We start from the raw sequence: 24,452 nt of genomic DNA, 5'->3' as shown, positions 1-24,452 counted from the left end.
TTTTCAAGAGGGTGATCACCACCCCAGCTTGCGCTTCCAGGGGCACTGCCTCCAATGTCAATGCGATTTTGCAGAAGCATGTCAGCTAGGGTGTTCCCACAACATCCAGATCCTTGAGGGACTCAGGGCAGATCTCATCCCCCCTCTTGGCCTTGCCACCAAGAAAATTTTTAACTCTCTCTGCACCTTCAGCCCAAGAAATAGGGTAGCCCAACTCCAAGTTCCCAGACTCTGCTTCCTCACTGGAAGACATGTCAGTGTGATCGAAGTGGTCTTCAAAGTATTCCTTCTACCAAGTCACGATGTCTTGAGGTAAGCAGCACACTTCTTCTTCTTCTTCTTCCGGCTTTTTCCGTCAGGGGTCGCCACAGCGAGTCAACCTTCTCCATCTAACCCTATTCTCTGTATCTTCCTCTCTCACACCAGCTACCTTCATATCCTCTCTCACTACGTCCATAAATCTTCTCTTTGGTCTTCCTCGAGACCTATTGCCTGGCAGCTCCAATTCCAGCATCCGTCTACCAATATATTCACTATCTCTTCTCTGTACATGACCGAACCATCTCAGTCTGTCTTCTCTGACCTTCTCTCCAAAACATCGAACATGTGCCGTCCCTCTGATAGACTCATTCCTGATCCTATCCATCCTGGTCACTCCCAAAGAGAACCTCAACATCTTCATCTCTGTAACCTCTAGTTCTGCCTGCTGTCTTTTGGTCATTGTAACAGTTTCTAGTCCATACATCATCGCTGGTCTCACCACCGTCTTGTACTCCTTTCCTTTTATTCTGGCCGATAGTCTTCTATCACATAGTACCCCTGACACTTTTCTCCACCCATTCCAACCTGCTTGGACCCGTCTCTTCACCTCTTTTCCGCACTCTCCGTTGCTCTGGACTGTTGACCCTAAGTACCTGAAATCCTCCAGCATCTTGATCTCCACTCCCTGTAGCCTCACCGCTCCACCCGAGTTCCTCTCGTTCACACACATATATTCTGTCTTGCTGCGACTAACTTTCATTCCTCTCCTCTCCAGAGCATACCTCCACCTCTCTAGATTTTCCTCTACCTGTTGTCTGCTCTCACTACAGATCATATTGTCATGCGCAAACATCATGGTCCATGGGGATTCCTGTCTAACCTCATCTGTCAGCCTATCCATCATCATTGCGAACAAGAAGGGGCTCAGAGCTGATCCCTGATGGAGTCCCACCTCCACCTTGAACTTCTCTGTTACTTTGCCCCTACAGTACACCGTACCAGTGTCTCACAGCTGGCATACATGTCCTGCACCAGTCTAACATACTTCTCTGCCACTCCAGACTTCCTCATACAATACCAGAGCTCCTCTCTTGGAACCCTGTCATATGCTTTTTCTAGGTCTACGAAAACGCAATGCAGCTCCCTCTAGCCTTCTCTGTACTTTTCTATTAGCACTCTCAACGCAAATACTGCATCTGTAGTACTCTTTCTAGGCATGAAGCCATACTGCTGTTCACAAATGCTGACTTCTGCTCTCAGTCTAGTTTCCACTACTCTTTCCCATAACTTCATTGTATGGCTCATCAACTTTATCCCTCTGTAGTTGCCACAATTCTGCACATCCCCTTTATTCTTAAAAATAGGCACCATCACACTTTGTCTCCATTCTTCAGGCATCTTCTCACTCTCTAAGATCCTGTTGAATAATCTAGTCAGGAAATCTACTGCTGCCTCTCCTAGACACTTCCACACCTCCACAGGTATATCATCAGGACCAACTGCTTTTCCACTCTTCATCCTCTTCAATGCCTTCCTCACTTCACTTTTACTCATTTTTGCTACTTTGTGGTCTACAATAATCACCTCTTCTACCCTTGCCTCTCTTTCATTTTCCACATTCATCAGCTCTTCAAAGTACTCTTTCCATCTTCCCGTCACTCTTCTAGCATCTGTCAATACATTTCCCTCTCTGTCCTTAATCACCCGGACCTGTTTTACATCCTTTCCATCTTTATCTCTCTGTTTCGCCAACCTGTATAGATCATTCTCACCCTCCTTACTATCCAACCGAGCATACAAGTCATCATAAGCCCTTTGTTTTGCCTTTGCTACCTCTATCTTTACCTTTCGCCGCATCTCCCTGAACTCCTGTCTGTTCTCTTCAGTCCTCTCAGTATCCCACTTCTTCTTCGCTAACCGCTTTCTCTGTATACACTCCTGCACTTCCTCATTCCACCACCAAGTCTCCTTATCTACTTTCCTTCCAGATGACACACCAAGTACTCTTCTACCTGTCTCCCTGATAACACTAGCTGTTGTTGTCCAATCATCTGGAAGCTCACCCTGACCACCCAGACCCTTTTTTCAACTCCTCCCTGAAAACCATGCAACACTCCTCCCTTTTCAGCTTCCACCATTTTGTCCTCTGCTCTGCCTTTGTCCTCTTCATCTTCCTTGTCACCAGAGTCATCCTACAGACCACCATCCTATGCTGTCTGGCTACACTCTCACCTACAACTACTTTGCAGTCACTGATCTCTTTCAGATTACCCCGTCTATACAAGATATAGTCTACCTGCGTGCTCCTACCTCCGCTTTTATAAGTTACCCTATGTTCCTGTTTTTTCTGGAAAAAGGTGTTCACTACAGCCATTTACATCCTTTTTGCAAAATCTACCACCATCTGTCCCTCTGCATTCCTATCCTGGATACCAAATCTGCCCATCACTTCTTCATCCCCTCTATTGCCTTCACCAACATGTCCATTGAAGTCTGCACCAATGACCACTCTCTCATTTCTGGGAATATTCTGCATCACTTCATCTAACTCATTCCAGAACTTCTCCTTCTCTTCAGATTCGCATCCCACCTGTGGGGCATAGCTGCTAACAACATTGAGCATCACACCTTCAATTTCCAGTTTCAGACTCATAAGTCTATCTGACATTCTTTTCACCTCTAGGACGTTCCTAACAAACTCCTCCTTCAAGATAACTCCTACTCGATTTCTCTTCTTGTCAGTACCATAATAGTACAACTTAAAGCCTGCTCCTAAGCTTCTAGCCTTACTACCTTTCCACCTGGTCTCTTGGACACACAGTATATCCACCTTCCTTCTCTGCATCATGTCGACCAACTCTCTACCTTTTCCTGTCATAGTCCCAATATTCAAAGTCCCTACTCTCAGTCCCAGACTCTTTCCTTTCCTCCTCTCTCTCTGTTTCCGAACACGCACTCCTCCTCTTCTTCTTGTTCTTGTTCTTCGACCCACAGTAGCCCAATTTCCATTAGTACCCTGTAGGTCATCAGTACCAATGGCGGTCGTTGTTAACCCGGTCCGCGACCGATCCGGTATGGTATAGTTTTGGTTGTCTCGCATATTTGGTTTTGGCAAAAGTTTTACGCCGGATGCCCTTCCTGACGCAACCCTCTGCATTTATCCGGGCTTGGGACCGGCACAGGGAGACACTGCTCCGTGTCCCCCCAAGGCAGGCTTGGAGAGGCACGGGCCAGTGCTGCCCTGAGGCTGCATTTGAGGTAAGCAGCACACCATCCCCATTATATACAGTGTTGACAGTGCACTCCTTCCCCTCTCCGGACATGCCAGATGGTAGCCCATAATCTCCTTGAAGCCATCTGAAGTTGTTCTCCATGGCCTCGCTAAACTCCTTCTGGGCACAAGTTTTTCAGATAAGATCAGATAAATCTTCTTTGACTATTGTTACAGTAGAACTGTGTTTTTCAAACACCCAACATACATAAACTGATGAAAATACCAGGTGGTAACAAAAAGTGCAAGTGATTGCAGAATAAAAACAAGTAACCTACAGAGGTCCAATAAAAAGACACCATGACAGAAATGTGACATAAGCAACCAATTGCAGCTCTGTCCTCTCTCTTCAATCAAGTATTCAAAACATGCAGCCAGTCCGATGACATTACTACAAAGTCAATCAACGAACTGCACCTACAACACATGTGCACTCTGCCTGGTACAAAGGGCACCACTCTGGTTCAGATTTGGAGGGGTTGTTCTTGACCAGTCCCTCCAGTGACTCCAAAAAAACTGGAGGATGTGAACTACTGTTTGGTGCTTTGGCACAAACAACAATCAGGGCCCAACCCCAATCTGAAGCCAGAGCAACCATCTTGTCCACTGGGTTGAACCCCAACGTACAGGTGTTAAGTTGAGGAACAGAGCTGAAGCTCTGGTGCATACGGTATGGACTACTCCCACGCCTCCTGTGGCCACTAACCCTATATGAAGTTCAACTCTCAAAGGTAGAAAAGCTGGAGAGACTGGTCAACTCATATGGAAGGAGGTGGCTTGGCCTTCCCAGGTGCTTCAGCAGCACTGGGCTCTATTGCAAAGGGATGCTACACCTGCCCATTTCCAGTCTGGCAGAGGAGTACAAGTGCGCCAAAGTCAGACAGGAGATGATGCTATTGGATTCGAGCGGCCCATTCGTAGCCCAAGCGCCCCCCATCCTGGCAACTGGGAGGAAGTGGATCCCACTGGCTGCGAATGAACAGGCAAAGGCAGCCTTCAGACACAGGGACATCGTGGGTCGAGTTCAGGGGGGGAGGAGTAGACTTGGGCTCGGGGCAGTACACCAGCCTGGAGCAGAGCCAATCCAGCCCAGAGACGTAAGGTGGTGGCCCAGGAAGTTTGCCGGGAAGAGGAAGCAGAAAGGCATGCACAAGCTGTGTCACAGGCGAATCAAGGGCAGTGGATGATATGGGAGGGAGTGGACAAGCGGAAGATCTCCTGGAAAGATCTGTGGGAGATAGAGGCCTTCAGGGCGAGCTTTACCATCAGGGCAGCCTATGATGTCCTGCCTTCTCCTGCAAATCTAAACCAGTGGTTTGGGGAAGACCCTACATGCCTTCAATGTTCAAGTCCAGCAACTCTGAAGCACATCCTAGTGGGAAGCAAGACCAGCCTCACCCAAGGCCATTATACCTGGCAGCACGACCAGGTACTAAAGTGTCTTGCAGCCGTGCTGGAAACTCGCCAGACGAGCATGAACGCCCTTCCTCCCTCGTCATCCTGATGGCACGCAACTCCATTTGTGCGCGAGGGGCAAGCCAGCCCCGCCCCCATGAGAACTGACCTTGGGCAACTTAGCAGTGCACAGGACTGGAAGCTGCTGGCGGACCTGGACAAGAAACTTTGCTTCCCTGCTGAAATCGTATTCCACCAACCTGCGACCAGACCTCGTTCTGTGGTCATCGTCACTAAGGCTCGTCTACATCATAGAGCTCACGGTGTCCTGGGAGGCTGCAGTGGAGGAGGCCTATATACGGAAGAAGCTGAGATATGCTGAACTCGTTGTAGATGTTCGGCAACAAGGCTGGAAAGAGAAGGTTCGTCCAGTGGAAGTAGGCTGCAGAGGTTTCATAGACACCTCAACATCGAGGCTACTCAGAGAGATGGGAGTAAAAGGACACGCCCACAGACAGGCAGTCCTCTACACTTCCTCTCCAGGGCTGCTGATAACGGGAGCCAGTGGGTGTGGTTGAAGAGAAAAGATCCAACTTGGGCCTTTAAGTGAGCTGATGGCATCTAGGGAGTGAACCTGGGACTCTGGGATTCACTGCGGGACCCTCTGGAGATGTCGTGGGCCAATCAGCAAAACATCCATGAAGAAGGGCGCTCACTTGACAACCCAAAGGAAGCCATCGCTCACTTGAACCCCACAGAGTCTCCTCGGTGCCTTAGGTATGCTTTTATTAAGGGATATCAACACCTCGTTCTACACAACAGATCCAAACCCTGCCCACCTGTCACTGGGGGAAACTCCAAAGTAGAAAAGAGTCCAATCGATTTTGAGGAGACTGGTTTCATGAGCCCAAGCCATGTGTCAAGGCAAGTCCAATTATATCCAGCCGGATCCTATTGGCTCCACATTCCAGCTCTGGTTCCTTCCCAACCAGAGATAACATTCCAAGTCTCTACGGCCAGCTTCTGCGGCAGATGACTGAAGCGACATGGTCCCCTAATTTGGCCACTACTCGGCTCAATCTGCACCTGACCCCCTTAGCACCTCCTGTGGGTGGTGAGCCCACAAGTAATCTTAATATTGAAGAGCAAAAACAGCCACCACCTGTACAGTATGGCTTCCTGGAAGAGCTGCATCCTTTCCCAGTAGGTCTCCAGCTCAAAACCTAGTACAAGAACACAAACAGTTTTAAGTTATGACTAGTGAGCACAAGTGAAACTAACACACGCATGCAAAATATGTACCGTCAAATAGGTTGTCGCTGCCATTCTTCAGCAAGCAGTGGATATTCAGTGGAATGAAGAGTTGGGCTCTAAGTGGATCACCATACAGGTATGACGTCAAGGCAAAAGGCATCTCCAGAACAGGCACCAACAGGAAGCCACAAGATGCTGCTTTCCTGTGCCACCCTTGAACCTGACAAACAACTTGTTTAGTTCTATACATTTCATAAGATAAGAAGTTTGTACAATGTGTAGAAAAAGTATTCACTCCCCCCTTGGATGTTTTCCCCTTTTTGTTCCTTTTATAAATGAAACCATAGTCAATATATATTTGATTCTTTTGATAAGAATTTGCCAACAAAAGCCTCTTTAATGTCAAAGTGAAAACAGCTTTTTAGACATTATTGTTGAATAAAAGATATAGCAAAAAAATAAGCTTTTGCATAGATATTCAACCCCTTTAAAGTAACTGACCTAATTCAACAGGGGTCCAGCAAGTTGATGCCAACAGTATCACATTTAGTAAAATGGAGATCACTTGAGTGTAGCTGTTGTGTGTAGCTGTGATCAAAGTATATAAAGACCTGAAACAGTGAGACATATCTGAAAGGTCAAGTCTCTGGTTCAGCAGTGTTTCGGCTACAATTGCACCATGAAGATTAATGAACACTCCAACTCAGAGAAAAGATAATTGAAAAGTATGAGATTTGAAATGGCTATAAAAAGGTTTCTGTTTTATTGGGCCTCACACAGCTCAGTTAATCAATCATTAAGAAATGGAAAGAGTATGGCACTTACCTAGAGCTGGGTATTTTTTATAAGCTATGTATAGGGTATTTTTTCATAGAGTTATTTGTTTATTTTATTATTTATTATCGTTTCTAAATTAATATTAAAAGGATAAACAAAAGTCAGAAACAAGCTTAACAAAGGATTTGTTAAGTAAAGGATTGATACCATCAATCTGATCATATCGACTCCTCATGAGATTCAGATGGCCAATCAGTAGCAAAAAATCTATCAATAAATGTGTGTGTGCTTGTTTGTCAAAAACAGTCCCTAAATGACTCTCTCCTTGCTAGTGCCCCAGCGGTGACCATCAGGTCTCTGGAGCTTATTCAGAAAGCGGCAGCCCGCCTGGTGTTCAACCGTCCCAAATTGTCCCACACAACACCCCTTCTTATGTCCCTTCACTGGCTCCCGGTAGCCGCCCGCATAAAGTTCAAGACCCTGGTGCTCGCCTACCAGGCAGTGAATGGGACGGCCCCATCATATCTTCAGGATATGGTCAGGCCACATGTCCCTACCCGTCCCCTCCTATCTGCCACCTCTCAGCGACTGTCCACCCCATTACTCAGAGCCTCTGGCTGCCAATCAAACCAGTTTCGGCTCTTCTCGGTCTTGGCTCCTCAGTGGTGGAATGAATTCCCGGAAAAGGTCAGAACAGTGGGGGTGCTGCCCATCTTCCGCCATGAGCTGAAAACGGACCTCTTCACCAAGCACTACCCCACTAATCGCACTAAGCCCCCCCACGCCCCCCAAAAAACGAAGAAATTAATGCAGGTATGTATATGGTTTTGAGGTGGCTATTTGGTAGAGTGGTGACTTCTGATAAACGACTACTGATACTTTGGATCTTGGGTTATTGAATTGCAATTTTTGTAAGTCGCTATGGATAAAAACGTCTGCAAATGACTGTAATGTAATGAATCAGGTGAAATGGTACACCTGCAATTGACAAAGACTCACAAACTGTGGCTACCAAGTGGTTCCTCTCTCTATGAAGATTAGTATCTAAGGCTCTTCAGACATGAACTGCCATTAAATATGTTAACTATCAAAGACATAAGCCCTTGTGGGGTTGAGATAGATTATGATTATAATTATCATGATTTATCATCTATAACATCAGAATTAACTGCTGGGCTTCACAATAACTGACCTACTTCTCAAAGACACATCAATATGTCATGACATTTCCAAAAACAGACAAAGATTATGCTAACTAGGCATCACAAGCTGGACATCACAGGTTAAAAAATAACTTCCTGTGACAACCAGGTGGAATTAAAAGTCAGTTTAAATATAAAACCATCAGGCTTTTTTCTTTGCCTTGGTTTGCCATTTGACATGTTATATATCATAGAGAACACACCATGTGGAGTGGAGGGACAGCTCTTTAAGACATGGAGAATCATCAGAATTCATTGCCATACCATAGGTTCACGCTGTGAAGAAAAAAAGGTTTACGATAAAGGATTGCAGTTTATCATGGTCTTTCTCTAAGCAAGCTAGGCCCAGGTCCAGGAACTTTGGTCTAAGTTTGTGAAGTTAGTTATCCATCTTGCTTTCACATGATGGAGTTTATATAAAAAGAATGTGGGTGAAAGAAAATTCTATTGAGAGTCAAAACATGTGATCCGTGCCTCTGAGAAGCGGGAATAAGTAACTAGGCTACTTTAGGCTGAATGGCAACTGGCACAATTGTTGATTGAAGCACAATTTAAAGTGATTGGCGTTAAAGTGAGTGAACTGTTCTGTAACCAGTTTGCTGTGTTTGAGATTTTAGGGGGAAATGACAAAATCCAAGTTGGAAAGAAGAAAGAAGGAAAGACGTTTTAAAAAACTTGAACATTTAGTTTTATTTTAAAAGGAAATGATGGAATGAGAATAGGAATCTACACAGCTTTTTGTATTTAATTGAAAGCAGTATGACATTAATTCAAAGGAATGTAAAGAGTATGACCAGGGCAGTCAATTACCGTAATAACTGGACATGGCAAATGAGCACAGTCTGAAGCCCATTACTTGAGTATAGCAAAACTACCTCTAAATTGTGTGTACTGCTTCCATCACAAGCCACATCGCCAATAAAGAAAAGTAATCTAGGTAAGTTGGCATCAATCCATATGAAAGTCTACAAATTCTGCGACTGTCTGACACATGATGTGTTCAATTCCTCCGCTAAGCTTTCTCATGGAACACAAGCATGTTTTTGTTTCCATTGTAAACGGATAATGCTTGTAGATAATTCAAATATTGATTGTAGAACTTCATATTTATTGATCTGGTATTAAAAAGCTGTGCCATTTTGAATAATTGATATGTTTTAACATTGCATCCTTTGTCCAGCAAACTGTGGTCTGGAACATTGCTGTTAGTTTTCTCTCTACAGTTAATAATGGTTCCCCTGCTCTGTCATAATTTGTGTTGGACAACATGTCCCTATCTGACCTCACTGGATGCCAATTATGATAGGTCATCTGGCTATCTGAGGGATTGTCCAGCAGGCATGTAGGCCTGACTGTGAGGGATGGCAAAAGAATAACATGAAAGGAACAATATGGAACTTCTTGAAGCATTCTGATGACAATTTATGTATAAACAAAGCCATGTATAACTAGATGGATTTGTGGGACCAGTGAAAGCAAAGGGAGATGAGATGAAGAGTGAAGGAATGAGAAGGAGAATGGGGGAAGACAGAGTTCCTTCAGTGTGAGGCTTCCACTAACAGATCAGTTCCTTTCACGAGCCCAAAGACATTCAGTTGCAGCAAAGGAGACAGCCATTTAACTTACCTTTTATGTTGTCTGCATACCTTTAATGTGATTTGAAAGAAGTCCAGTCGCTACAATAAGTTATTTAGTAAGTTTAGGCTCACTGAGAAAAATAACGCACAGCAGAGGTGAAATCTCTACTCAAGAGAACCACAAGTACTGTGGATTTCTACATGTTGTTAACTTTAAGATCATTAATATTATCACCAATTAGGAGTGACTGAAAAGGGTCTCAAAAAGTAAAGGGCAATAGTTTGAAAATCTCCACAACAAAATCACTTTCAATATCAGTAGAAAAAAATTGAAAATTACCATGTCAAACAGTACAGCAGCAGTGACTGCCATCCAGTGTAGCTTGATCTCAAAAGCAACCTTAACGGAGAAATTGCCATGGTAATAAGAGCTGCACCACTCGCTTCGTCCACTGCGGTTATTAATATCCACATCCAGAGTGACTGTCTTCTGCTCTGGGACTGTGGCAGGTAGTCAACAAAGAGAGAGTAGAAGTAAATGAATGAAGGATGGATGAAACTTGTTTTCATATGCAGTCAAATGGTGAATTTGCTGTCATCACTTATTGGTTGTAAACCATTTGAGCCAATCAAGTCTATTCCTCCAAAAATATAATCTTCCAATGCAATGCAAGTTAGTCCATAAGATAGACATACCTGTAATTTAGTGGAATATAATCATTTAAATAATATGTTTAAATGTATAATTAATTTAACATTTTTTTAAAAGGTGCTACATCATGCAAGTTTTTTTTTTGAGGGTTTGTACACTTTCATTTTAGGTGTTGCTGGAAAATGACATCTCAGTCATGGTGGAATCATCTTCACACATAATGCGACCAACAGTGTTAAACCTAATTCAGTCTTTTCTCAACAGCACTTGAGTCCATAGCATTTTACTACTTACGAGCAAAGCATGTAAACTGTTTTGCAGCTGCATAGATCTGCAAAAATCTTCAGACTGACTACCCAACCTCAGACGGAACCTTGGGAAACTTCAGGATCAGTGAAACCGGGCATGGCAAATGATTGTCTCCTTAATATAAACCACTTGTGACACAACAACACAGAATGAAAATTCAAGTTTTCACTAATGGAATTCAGGAACTTTTAGAAGGTGGGTTGTTATCAATTAATAATAAATTATTATTTATCGTTCTTGTCTAGGCAGACATCAGCTGGACCCAGCATGTCACTAACAAGACCCTAAGAGATCGAATCCAGCAGCCACCAGCATCTCGCCTCGCAGCAATGCGGCGAGTTCGATGGTATTGCCACATCATCCGCTTGCCCGCTGAACATCCCACAAGCACCATCTTGGCCTTTAATCCCCAGCTAGCCAGATGGAGAAGACCCAGAGGTGCCCCCCGCACCCGCTGGCTTGATGTTGTGGCCCAGGACCTCAAGGCCTGCAATGTGAGCCTGGCACAGGCACAACAAATTGCCAACAATAGACCCAGATAGGGAAACCTGGTAGCCACGGTTGGCTCTACGCATCCCGTTGTGCAAGAGGACTAACTAAACTAACTAAACTAACTAACTCTTTAGTGAGCCATATGGGCGGCACGGGCCAGTGTCTCCCTGAGCCAGCCACGGGGAGGCACGGGCCAGTGTTTCCCTGAGCCGGTCCCAAGCCTGGAGAAATGCAAAGGATTACATCAGGAAGGGCATCCGGCATAAACTTTTGCCAAAACCAAACATGCGAATCTTCTTCTTCTTCTTCTTTCGGCTTTTCCCGTCAGGGGTCCCCACAGCGAGTCAACTTTCTCTATCTAACCCTATTCTCTGTATCCTCCTCTCTCACACCAGTTACCTTCATATCCTCTCTCACTACGTCCATAAATCTTCTCTTTGGTCTTCCTCGAGACCTCTTGCCTGGCAGCTCCAATTCCAGCATCCGTCTACCAATATATTCTCTATCCCTCCTCTGTACATGACCGAATCATCTCAGACGGGCTTCTCTGACCTTCTCCAGAACATCTAACATGTGCTGTTCCTCTGATAGCCTCATTCCTGATCCTATCCATCCTGGTCACTCCCAAAGAGAACCTTAGCTTCTTCATCTCTGTAACCTCTAGTTCTGCCTGCTGTCTTTTGGTCATTGTAACAGTTTCTAGTCCATACATCATCGCTGGTCTCACCACTGTCTTGTACACCTTGCCTTTTAATCTGGACGATAGTCTTCTATCACATAGTACCCCTGACACTTTTCTCCATCCATTCCAACCTGTTTGGAGCTGTCTCTTCACCTCTTTTCCACACTCTCCGTTGCTCTGGACTGTTGACCCTAAGTACCTGGAATCCTCCAGCTTCTTGATCTCCACTCCCTGTCGCCTCACCGTTCCACCCAAGTTCCTCTCATTCACACACATATATTCTGTCTTGCTGCGACTAACTTTCTCCTTTCCAGAGCATACGTCTTCCTCTCTAGATTTTCCTCTACCTGTTGTCTGCTCTCACTACAGATCATATTGTCATGCGCAAACATCATGGGCCATGGGGATTCCTGTCTAACCTCATCTGTCAGCCTATCCATCACCATTGCGAACAAGAAGGGGCTCAGAGCTGATCCCTGATGGAGTCCCACCTCCACCTTGAACTTCTCTGTTACTTTACCCCTACAGCACACCGTACCAGTGTCTCACAGCTAGCATACATGTCCTGCACCAGTCTAACATACTTCTCTGCCACTCCAGACTTCCTCATACAATACCAGAGCTCCTCTCTTGGCACCCTGTCATATGCTTTTCTAGGTCTAGAAAAACACAGTGCAGCTCCCTCTGGCCTTCTCTGAACTTTTCTTTTAGCATTCTCAATGCAAATACTGCATCTGTAGTACTCTTCCTAGGCATGAAGCCATACTGCTGTTCACAAACGCTGACTTCTGCTCTCAGTCTAGTTTCCACTACTCTTTCCCATAACTTCATTGTATGGCTCATCAACTTTATCCCTCTATAATTGCCACAATTCTGCACATCCCCTTTATTCTTAAAAATAGGCACCATCACACTTTGTCTCCATTCCTCAGGCATCTTCTCACTCTCTAAGATCCTGTTGAATAATCTAGTCAGGAAATCTACCGCTGCACCTCTTAGACACTTCCACACCTCCACAGGTTTATCATCAGGACCAACTGCTTTTCTACTCTTCATCCTCTTCAATGCCTTCCTCACTTCACTTTTACTAATTTGTGCGACTTTGTGGTCTACAATAGTCCCCTCTTCTACCCTTGCCTCTCTTTCATTTTCCACATTCATCAGCTCTTCAAAGTACTCTTTCCATCTTCCCGTCACTCTTCTAGCATCTGTCAATACATTTCCCTCTCTGTCCTTAATCACCCGGACCTGTTGTACATCCTTTCCATCTTTATCTCTGTTTCGCCAACCTGTATAGATCATTCTCACCCTCCTTACTATCCAACCGAGGATACAAGTCATCGTACGCCCTTTCTTTTGCCTTTGCTACCTCTATCTTTACCTTTCGCCGCATCTCCCTGAACTCTTGTTTGTTCTCTTTAGTCCTCTCAGTATCCCACTTCTTCTTCGCTAACCGCTTTCTCTGTATACACTCCTGCACTTCCTCATTCCACCACCAAGTCTCCTTATCTACTTTCCTTCCAGATGACACACCAAGTACTCTTCTACCTGTCTCCCTGATAACACTAGCTGTTGTTGTCCAATCATCTGGAAGCTCACCCTGACCACCCAGACCCTTTTTTCAACTCCTCCCTGAAAACCATGCAACACTCCTCCCTTTTCAGCTTCCACCACTTTGTCCTCTGCTCTGCCTTTGTCCTCTTCATCTTCTTCGTCACCAGAGTCATCCTACAAACCACCATCCTATGCTGTCTGGCTACACTCTCACCTACAACTACTTTGCAGTCACTGATCTCTTTCAGGTTACCTTGTCTATACAAGATGTAGTCTACCTGCGTGCTCCTACATCCGCTCTTATAATTTACCCTATGTTCCTGTTTTTTTCTGGAAAAAGGTGTTCACTACAGCCATTTCCATTCTTTTTGCAAAATCTACCACCATCTGTCCCTCTGCATTCCTATCCTGGATACCAAATCTGCCCATCACTTCTTCATCCCCTCTATTGCCTTCACCAACATGTCCATTGAAGTCTCCACCAATGACCACTCTCTCATTTCTGGGAATATTCTGCATCACTTCATCTAACTCATTCCAGAACTTCTCCTTCTCTTCAGATTCACACCCCACCTGCGGGACATAGCCACTAACAACATTGAGCATCACACCTTCAATTTCCAATTTCAGACTCATAAGTCTATCTGACAGTCCTTTCACCTCTGAGACGTTCCTAACAAACTCCTCCTTCAAGATAACTCCAACTCCATTTCTCTTCTTGTCAGTACCATAATAGTACAACTTAAAGCCTGCTCCTAAGCTTCTAGCCTTACTACCTTTCCACCTGGTCTCTTGGACACACAGTATATCCACCTTCCTTCTCTGCATCATGTCGACCAACTCTACCTTTTCCTGTCATAGTCCCAATATTCAAAGTCCCTACTCTCAGTCCCAGGCTCTTTCCTTTCCTCCTCTCTCTCTCTGCTTCCGAACACGCACTCCTCCTCTTCTTCTTGTTCTTGTTCTTTGACCCACAGTAGCCCAATTTCCATTAGTACCCTATAGGTCATCAGTACCAATGGTGGTCATTGTTAACCCGGTCCGCGACTGATCCGGTATATAGTTTTGGTTGTCTCGCATATTTGGTTTTGGCAAAAGTTTTACGCCGGATGCCCTTCCTGACTCGACCCTCAGCATTTATCTGGGCTTGGGACCGGCTCAGGGAGACACTGCTCCGTGCCCCCCCAAGGCAGGCTTAAAGAGACACGGGCCAGTGCCGCCCTGAGGCTGCATTAAAACCAAACATGCGAATCAAACCTAATAATCAAATCATACTGGATCAGTCGAGGCCCAAGTTAACAACAACCACCATTGGTACCAATGACCTACAGGGTACCAATGGAAACCGGGCTACTGTAGGTCAAAGGAGAGGACGGAGACGTTTTCAGAAGCAGAGAGAGAAGAGGAAAGGGAAGGGTCTAGGATTGAGTGTAGGGACTTTAAATAGAGGGACTATGACAGGAAAAGGTAGAGAGTTGGTCAACATGATTCAGAGAAGGATGGTTGTGTGTCCAGGAGACCAGATGGAAAGGTAGTGAAGCTAGAGGCTTAGGAGCAGGCTTTAAGTTGCACTACCATGGCAATGACAGGAAGGACCATCAAGAGGACAAGGGCAGAGCAGAGGACAAAGTGATGGAAGCTGAAAAAGGAGGAGTGTTGTATGGATTTAAGGAAGGAGTTGAGAAAGGCTATGGGTGTTCAGGGAGAGCTCCCAGATGATTGGACAACAAAAGCTAGTGTTATCAGGGAGACAGGTAGGAGAGTACAAAAAACAATGAAATGCATGTATGTATTTATGTATGTATGTAGTGTCTAACATAAGTATTCACCCCCTTGGAAGTTTTCCCTTTCAGTGCTTTCATAAATCAATCATGGTCAATAAAATTTGGCTTTTTTAACGCAAAAATTTATTGGAAAAAACTCTTTAATGTCACAGTGAAAACAGATTTCTATAGAGAAATGTCCATGAAACAAAAATATATAAAGAAATGTAATTGTTTGCATAATTAATCAACCCCTTCCAGTCAGTATTTTGTATATGGACCTTTGGATGCAATCACAGCAGTGAGTCTGTTTTTGGCAGTCTGTGTTTTTGGTGATATACAGTGTTTGGTTTCCGCCAAACATGACGTCTTGTCTGATGGCCAAAAAGCTAGATTTTGGTCTCATCAGACCAAAGAATCTTCTTCCACTTGACCATGGAGTCTTCCACATGCTTTTTGGCAAACTCTAGTCGAGATCTAAATTACCTTTCTTCAACAGTGGCTTTCTCATTGCCACTCTCCCATAAAGCTTTGACCGGTGAAGAACCCGGGCAGCAGTTGCTATATCCGCAGTCTCTCCCATCTCAGCAGCTGAAGCTTGTAACTCCTTCAGAGTAGTCTTAGGGATATTGGTTGCTTCTCTCACTAGTCTCCTACTTGCAGTCACGAGGGCGGCCTGATCTTAGCAGATTCACACAAGTGCCATATTCCTTCCATTTCTTGATAATGGATTTCACTGAACTCCGGGGGATGTTCAATGCCTTGGAATTTTTTTTTTGTATCCATCCCCTAAATTGTACATTTCAATCACCGTTTCCCTGAGTTGCTTGGAGTGTTCATCTGTTTTCATGTATTGACTTAAAAAGGGGGTGATTAATTATGCAAACAATTATATTTCTTTATAAATCTTTATTTCATTGACATTACTTTGTAGAAATCTGTTTTCACTTTAACATTTAAGATTTTTTTTCCAATAATTTTTTGTGTTAAAAAAGCCAAATTTTACTGACCATGATTGATTTATCAAAGCACTACAAGGGTAAAACATCCAAGGGGGTGAATACTTATGATATACACTGTATGTATGTATGATGAATGTATGTATATGGCTCTACTCTGCTGAGTGGTCACTTCTTCCTTCCGACTTCTGGTACGTCGGATCCACAGATCTTCGGTGACTGAATTGCACTTTTTGTGAGTCGCTTTGAATAAAAGTGCCTGCCAAATGACTGTGATGTAAAAATGTAATCTAATGTACTATGTGCTAGAAGACTATCGGCCAGAGAGAACGGAAAGGTGTACAAGACAGTGGTGAGACCAGCGATGCTGTATGGACTAGAAATAGTTCCAATGACCAAAAGACAGGAGGCAGAGCTAGAAGTTGCAGAGATTAAGATGCTAAGGTTCTCTTTGGGGTTGACCAGGATGGATAGGATCAGGAATGAGTCTATCAGAGAAAAAGCATGTTAGATGTTTTGGAGAGAAGGTCAGAGAAGCCAGATTGAGATGGTTACATCCTGTACAGGGCAGGGATAGTGAATATATTGGTAGAAGGGTGCTGGAATTGGCGCTGAAAGGTAAAAGGTCTTGAGGAAGACCAAAGAGAAGATTTATGGACATAGTGAGAGAGGAAATGAAGGTAGTTGGTGTGAGAGAGGAGGATACAGACAATAGGGTTAGATGGAGAGGGTTGATTCACTGTCGCAATCCCTGAAAGGAAAAGCCAAAAGGAGGAGAAGACGACGAATGTAGAAAAAACTTACAAGATAACTACAGTGCTGACATATTCAAGTAAATTATGAAGTTTGGCAAAGTTAACATCACAGAAGATATTTCAATTGCACCTTTGGACATATAACACTTATATAATTATGTATGATATATAACACTTTTTATGATACTACATAGTACAATTTATGAGACATTAGAAACCTCTAGCAATCTAAGATCTAGCTCTGCTGTGTGGGCTAAGTATACCTAGCAGTGCAGCCGCCTGGCTACGTCCTCCAAAGCTGCGGCTGAAGGAGCTGTGCCTACTTGTGTAAGAAGCTGGGCAGCTGGGCAGCCATGGAAGGAGGAATGTAGGAAGGTCACACAGTTGGTGCTCCTCCAACTCAAAAGCCACCTCAAACCACTTTCTTTGAAAGAGGCCTAAGTCCTCCAGGGAAGGTGTCCCTAAGCCTGCAACTACTGGGGATGTTGTGGGCAGCTGCGAGGCTAGATCAGTACAAAGAAGAGGTTACATCAATATGTCACATTATTTCTGTGAGTATTGATTATGAAGCATGGTACAAATGCCAGGTGTGCTTTTTAAAATCACTTACCATCTTTTTCCCCAACAATTCTATAGAAGTAGAAGCCATAGACAAAAGTGCGCATGGCATCTCCAGAGGCATGGGCAACAAGACCTTCATCCAGCATCTTCTAAACATACAAAAACAGAGTGGATCATGAGAGATGCATATATTCCTATACACAAATACACTTTCATCGCGCACTTTACTTAGTACACTTAGCAAGCACCGGGTCAGACCCCATTTTGCTTTCAGTACTGCCTTAATTCTTCATGGCATAGATTCAACAACAACAAGTGCTGGAGACAGTCCTCAAGAGATTCTGAGTGACAAGAAACTATCCTCAGCACCATTAAATCACCACCACCAGCCTGAATCGTTGATAAAAGGTAGGATGAATCTTATTGTTTGGACCAAATTCTGACTATCATCTCACTGTTGGACCAGGCAATGTTTTTCCAATCTACTGTCCAAATCTGGTGAGCCTATGCGAACTGTAGCATTAGTCTCCAGTTATTAGCTGACAGGAGTGGCACACAGTGTAGTCTTCCGTTGTTGTACCCAATCAGCTTCAAGAAATGGTGCTCGTAGCTGACTACCATAAAGACTGTGAAATAGTACTTTGTCTTTGTGTTTGTGGAAATGTTGCTCAGTAACAGCGTTCCTGACAGCATCGTCCAGCTTGATTGGCTAACATGCAACAGAGCATACTGAGCTGTCATTGAGGGAGGTAAGACCAACAGTGGTGGGCTTGGTGTTTACAAAAATGATGACTGGTGTCTTGACGCTGTTGTGGTATGTAAATACACCATATATAAATATCACCATTGGTGGAGTTTATGGCGATGAATTGATGGCTATTCTATTTACCAAGGAATGTCCATACTGCTTGTAGATGTTTATATCCCTCTGAGCCCCGGCAACAACACAAGGGTTGAGGCTCTAAATGAACTGAACTGTCATACCAGTGAGCAGCAGACAGATGACCCAGATGCTTTTCTCATCCCGGAATATATTGGGGAACCCAACGAATGTGTTCCCCAATATATTCCAACACATTAACCATCCTACTCAGGGAAAAGATACTCTGTACAATGTCTTCATAAACCCAGAGAGGAGTTTAACAGGCTCTTCCCCACTTCAACGCCTCTGATCATGTCACTGTATTGCTAATTCCAGCATACAGACAACTGGTCAAAGTCACCAGACCAGTTCAGAAAATAGGTAAAAGTGTGGCCAGAATGGTTTTCAAAGGCACTTCAAGACTGCTTCACTATGACAGACTGGAACATCTCTAAGCTGGCTGCCACATCAGACAACACAACAACCCCCCAGGAGTATATAGTCTGACACAGAAAACATCATTAAGTGCATGGATGATGTCACGGACACCAAGTTGTCAGAAACCTTGGCTAACAGGGGCAGTCCACAGGCTCGGAAATACAGCCTTCAAAGCTGTGGACCAAGTGGGCCTGAGGGCAGTTAGGGCCAGCTTCTTCTTTTTAATTATTTTTAATTCCTCTTCCCTCAGCTGCAGGGAATCTTCAATCTTTGTAGTTACTGCTAACAGTTAAGACAATTCATATTTCATTATATTTCTTATTCTTCCTCCTTTCTACTATTATCTATTACTGTTGTGTTTTTTATGTGAAACTCTGGCACAACAATTTCCTTCGGAATTAATAAAGTTGTTCTCATCTCATCATTTCTCATCTCATTCTGTGGTCTCAGGAAGGCTAAGAGGTGGTACTCAATGAGGCAACCCTGCCGTTTCAGTGACAGCAGAGACACACTGCAGTCTGTGGTGGGTGTTACAGACCGTTGAAGACTGCAAGCCGGAACCATGGATCTGTAACAGCCACACTACTCTGCTGAGCATATTCAGCTGAAGACTCCACACCCTCCCGTTAAACAGGTAATGATTATGTCCCTGGTTACCCCTTGGCAGGATCAATGCACACAAAGCTCCGGGTCCTGACAACATACATGGCCGTGAACTAAGAGACTGTACTGAGGAACTCACATATGTCACACTGTTGTGACAGTATGCCTGTGCTTTTAGCAGCGAGTCACACAGGACATCAAGTCAGCCGTCTGACACTCCATGCACTCACTGCTCAGATCAGCACAGTCTTGAATATGCACTCCCTTTAGAGCGCATGGCTCTCCAGTTACCCAGTAGTGCATGTTGTGCCTCAAGTAGAGACAGAAAACTTATTTTGGTTACTCAAACTTATTTATGGTACTCAACAACCACGTGTGGAACACTTTCTGGAGGGTAAGGAGCCCGACCTGGTGCGCGAAGCTGAGAGATTCCGACGAGATATAGACTTACTTCGATGCACAGTGTGGTGTCTGGAGCTAGGCCTCTCGAGAGAGATTGGACTCTTTTATTGTGGAGTTGCCTCCGGCACCAGGCAGGTGTGGTCATATTGATTGCCCCCCCGTCTCTACGCAAGCATGTTGGGGTTCAACCCAGTGGACGAGAGGGTAGCCTCCCTCTGCCTTCAGGTGGTGGGAGGGGTTCTGACTGTTATTTGTGGCTATGCACCCAACAACAGTTTAGTTTACCCACTATTCTTAGGAGCCCCAGAGGGGCTGCTGGAGAGCGCTCCAGCCATGGATTCCCTCATTCTACTGGGAGACTTCAATGCTCACATGGGCAACATTAATACTTCCGAGACCTCCTGAACCCGTTGAAACGCCTTCCAATGAGAAAGCAGAGCCGGGGGACTCTAGAGTGGAAACACCTATTTCCAGGGCTGAAGTAGTTAAAAAGCTCTTCTGTAGCGAGGCCCTGCAGCTGGATGAGGTCCACTCTGGGTCGGGGAAGAGGTCCTGCCCCAAGTGGAGGAGTTCAAGTATCTTGTGAGGGAAGGATGGAGCAGAAGATCGACAGGGGGATCAGTGCACCGTTTGCAGCAATGCGGACTCTGTACCGGTCTGTCGTGGTGAAGAGGGACCAGAGCTAAAAGGCAAAGCTCTCAATTTACTGTTTGATCTACGTTCCCACCCCAACCTTTGGTCACGAGCTGTGGATAGTGACCAAAAGAACGAGATTGCAGATACAAGCAGCCAAAATGAATTTCCTCAGCAGGTGGCCAGACTCTCCCTAAGAAATAGGGTGAGAAGTTCGACCATCTGGGAGGAACTCTGAGTAGATCCCCTGCTCCTCCCCACAGAGAGGAGTCAGATGAGGTGACTCGGGCATCTGGTTAGGATGCCTCCTGGACGCCTCTTGGGGGAGGTATTCCAGGCATGTCCATCTGGGAGGAGACCACGGAGAAGGCCCAGGACACGCCAGAGAGACTTTGTCTCCAGGCTGGCCTGGGAATACCTCAGGGTCCCCCCAGAGGAGCTGGACCATGTGCCAGAGGAGAAGGAGGGCTTGGCTTCACTGCTCCGGCTGCTGCCCCTGCGACCCGTGTGATTAAGCGGGGAAAGATCAATGAATGGATGGATATTTTAAAGGGGAGTTTCCTGATATTCTGTGTGCAGATATTGTGGCAAGACAGTGTGACAGTGTCAGTGCTCAAATTTATACCTAATTAATCTAAAATAGTATTGTTAAATATTGGTATTTTCAGAGAAATGCCCTTTTCTTGAGACTGTGTTCCATTATTTGTTATTTTCCAGCTTTGCTGGTGGTGCCCCAAACAAAGGTTAATACAATTATTGAGTTAATGCTATTCCGATAAATTTGATTAATAACTAATTCTAGCTCCACTCACGGCACAACAAATGGTGCCCTGTGTGAGGCCAGCATAGAACAGTGAACAACATGCACATTATGTGGCACGTCTCAAATGTCTCACGATGTCAACTCTGCAAGGTATCACAACCAAGTCGAGAAGGAAAACTGTTAGACTGAAATTGCAGAGGCTATGCAAATACCGAGTGAAAACATTGAATGGTGGAAAAAAATTGCAGAGTAAGAAAGAATATAGTTGTAGTCTTGCCAATAGTGTTGAGTTTGAAAAAATCCATACAGCAAAAGTGCTCCGAAAAGATTTATCAACATATAACACAAAAAATATATTCTCTCATGATGTTTTGGGAAAACATAGGCTCTTCCTCAGAGGAGCATCTCTGGTAAGCATCTGAGGAAGAGCCTGTTTGCTCGCAACGTCATGAGAGAATAATTTTCCTGTTATATGTAAAATAAATCATCTCTCTTTTTGGAGCTTGTTTGGGGGAATGTTGTGTTTACATAGACCAACTCTTTATTGTAAGTGACATGAGACATCTGTGTTGTGATTTGGTGCTTTAAAATCTGACTTGACATATAAAACAGAATTACAATGATCCTGTTACAGCTGTATTGGTAATGATGATGATTGTTCAACGTAATTGTGTTTTCTACACTTTCCATTAATTTTTTTGTTTCTTATTTTAAAGAGCTGTTGTTCTCAGGCAATTAAAAAAGACAACTCCTACCTGCATAATCTCCACAGCCATTCCTTTTGTGGCCAAACCCTCCACATTGTTAATGAGCCAATGAACAACCTCTGCACTGATAAAGCAGTGGAGTGGAAGGCCCTTCTGTTCTGGGAGTAGCTGCACACCAGTCCTAATACAATACACAGACCACCAGCAAAGTACATCATGGACAGAAAACCAAAAAAAAAAAACAGATTCAGTATTATTAGTTGCTGAGGATAAAGAAATGCTCTTTTGCCTAATGGTTTGAAACATTTCTGTCAAGATAACGAAAGAAAAAACCCAATAACATAACAGAGTGTACAATATTAAATTATGTGTAATTATTGAAAGGACACAAAACAACTAAATAGCAATATGAAAATTAAAAATAAAAACATATCAATATAATGACTGAAATTACTTGTTGGTTTACAGGTTCAGACCTGAATCCCATTGAATCAAGTCCCAAACACAGGAGTGCAAAACAATTCTTACGTTGGGTGTTTAATGGCCTCCAGGATCTCCAAGAAAGTTGAAGAAGAAGGCAGAGGAAACTCACACTCTGAACATGGCCCACTGTCAAGACATCACAATTTTTTATCAAATATTTTCGAACACTCTTTTATGTCCAAACAGCCATAGATTAAATTTATATATTTTTTATGTACAGTTAGGCCCAGAAATATTTGGACAGTGTGACAATCTACACGATTTGGGCTCTGCTCATTTCAGGTGCTCAAAAGTAATTGGACAAATAAAGATAACCCCAAGAAAATGTTACTTCTCAATATTTTGTTGAGAATCCTTTGCAGGCAATGCAAAGTCTGGAACCCATGGTCATCACCAAATGCTGGGTTTCCTCCTTTGTGATGCTTTGCCAGGCCTTTACTGCACCGGTCTTCATTTATTGCTTGTTTGTGAGTCTTTCTGCCTTAAGTTTTGTCTTGAGCAAGTGAAATGCATGCTCCATTCAGTTGAGATCTGGTGATCGACTCGGCCATCACAGAATATTCCACTTCTTTGCTTTAAAAAACTCCTGGTTTTTGCTTTTGCAGAATTTTTTGGATCATTGGTCATCTGTACTGTGAATGTTGTCCAATCAACTTTGCTACATTTGGCTAAACCTGAGCAGAATGCATATCCCTATATACTTCAGAATTCACCAGGCTGCTTCTGTCTTTTGTCACATCATCAATAAACACAAGTGACCCAGTGCCGTTGGAAGCCATGCATGCCCATGGTGTGTCATGGGCCCATGGTGTGCTTTGCATCATGAGCTATTCCAATTCTTCTCCAAACTTTCTTCTTCCCATCCCTCTGGCACAGGTTGAACTTAGTCTCACCTGAAACAATGCTGTTCCAGCATTAACCAAAATATCATGTCTTTCCTCTGTTTTGGTATAAAGAAGTATAAGGACATTAGGAAAATCTTGGAACATCCATGACATTTAATCCTTTTACAAAACATTTCATGAAACACCTCATATTTCCTTAGAAAAACATGCAGTTTACTTTTATCATTCACATGTATGCATTGCAACTGATCCCACTGATCATACAAAGGCGCAAAACTTTTAACAAGTTATTGGTATTGAAAAATATAGTAATGCACTTTAAGATTAAACGAGACTTATAAAGAAAGGGATTTTTAAACCATTTACACATGTCCATATAAAATCTAAATTGAATCCCTGCCTACACCCTTCTTCTTCTTCTTTTGGCTTTTCCCGTCAGGGGTCCCCACAGCGAGTCAACTTTCTCCATCTAACCCTATTCTCCGTATCCTCCTCTCTCACACCAACTCCCTTCATATCCTCTCTCACTACGTCCATAAATCTTCTCTTTGGTCTTCCTCGAGACCTCTTGCCTGGCAGCTCCAATTCCAGCATCCGTCTACCAATATATTCTCTATCCCTCATCTGTACATGACCGAACCATCTCAATCTCGCTTCTCTGACCTTCTCTCCAAAACATCGAACATGTGCTGTTCCTCTGATAGCCTCATTCCTGATCCTATCCATTCTGGTCACTCCCAAAGAGAACCTCAACATCTTCATCTCTGTAACCTCTAGTTCTGCCTGCTGTCTTTTGGTCATTGTAACAGTTTCTAGTCCATACGTCATCGCTGGTCTCACCACTGTCTTGTGCACCTTGCCTTTTATTCTGGACGATAGTCTTCTATCACATAGTACCCCTGACTCTTTTCCCCACCCATTCCAACCTGCTTGGACCCGTCTCTTCACCTCTTTTCTGCTCTAGACTGTTGACCCTAAATACCTGAAATCCTCCAGCTTCTTGATCTCCACTCCCTGTAGCCTCACCGTTCCACCCGAGTTCCTCTCATTCACACACATATATTCTGTCTTGCTGCGACTAACTTTCATTCCTCTCCTTTCCAGAGCATACCTCCACCTCTCTAGATTTTCCTCTACCTGTTGTCTGCTCTCACTACAGATCATATTGTCATGCGCAAACATCATGGGCCATGGGGATTCCTGTCTAACCTCATATGTCAGCCTATCCATCACCATTGCGAACAAGAAGGGG

The 24,452-nt window shown here is 44.1% G+C and overlaps 1 protein-coding gene across 10 annotated transcripts in view; it reads right to left on the bottom strand.

Moving 5' to 3' along the window:
• depdc5 (DEP domain containing 5, GATOR1 subcomplex subunit) overlaps positions 1–24,452 on the bottom strand; it is a 45,303-nt gene that overhangs the window by 2,489 nt on the left and 18,362 nt on the right. For 3 of the 10 annotated variants that reach the window (XM_086175402.1, XM_086175404.1, XM_086175405.1), the window contains exons 33-39: positions 22,401–22,481; positions 21,921–22,053; positions 17,514–17,613; positions 17,167–17,406; positions 10,078–10,238; positions 6,230–6,401; positions 6,090–6,150 (exon numbers count right to left, since the gene is read on the bottom strand). In XM_086175402.1, coding sequence (XP_086031528.1) covers positions 6,090–6,150; positions 6,230–6,401; positions 10,078–10,238; positions 17,167–17,406; positions 17,514–17,613; positions 21,921–22,053; positions 22,401–22,481 — 948 coding nt within the window. Of the gene's footprint in view, positions 1–6,089; positions 6,151–6,229; positions 6,402–8,363; positions 8,437–10,077; positions 10,239–17,166; positions 17,407–17,513; positions 17,614–21,920; positions 22,054–22,400; positions 22,482–24,452 lie in introns of all 10 variants that reach the window. The other 7 variants (XM_086175406.1, XM_086175410.1, XM_086175409.1 and 4 more) reach the window with 5 other exon arrangements.

The sequence above is a fragment of the Fistularia commersonii genome, chromosome 28 (genome assembly GCF_037954325.1).
Source record: "Fistularia commersonii isolate RoL2024-O1a breed Wild chromosome 28, RoL_Fcom_v1.0, whole genome shotgun sequence".
In the NCBI taxonomy this organism is placed as follows: domain Eukaryota; kingdom Metazoa; phylum Chordata; class Actinopteri; order Syngnathiformes; family Fistulariidae; genus Fistularia; species Fistularia commersonii.
This window is presented reverse-complemented; position numbering and strand designations above follow the sequence as displayed.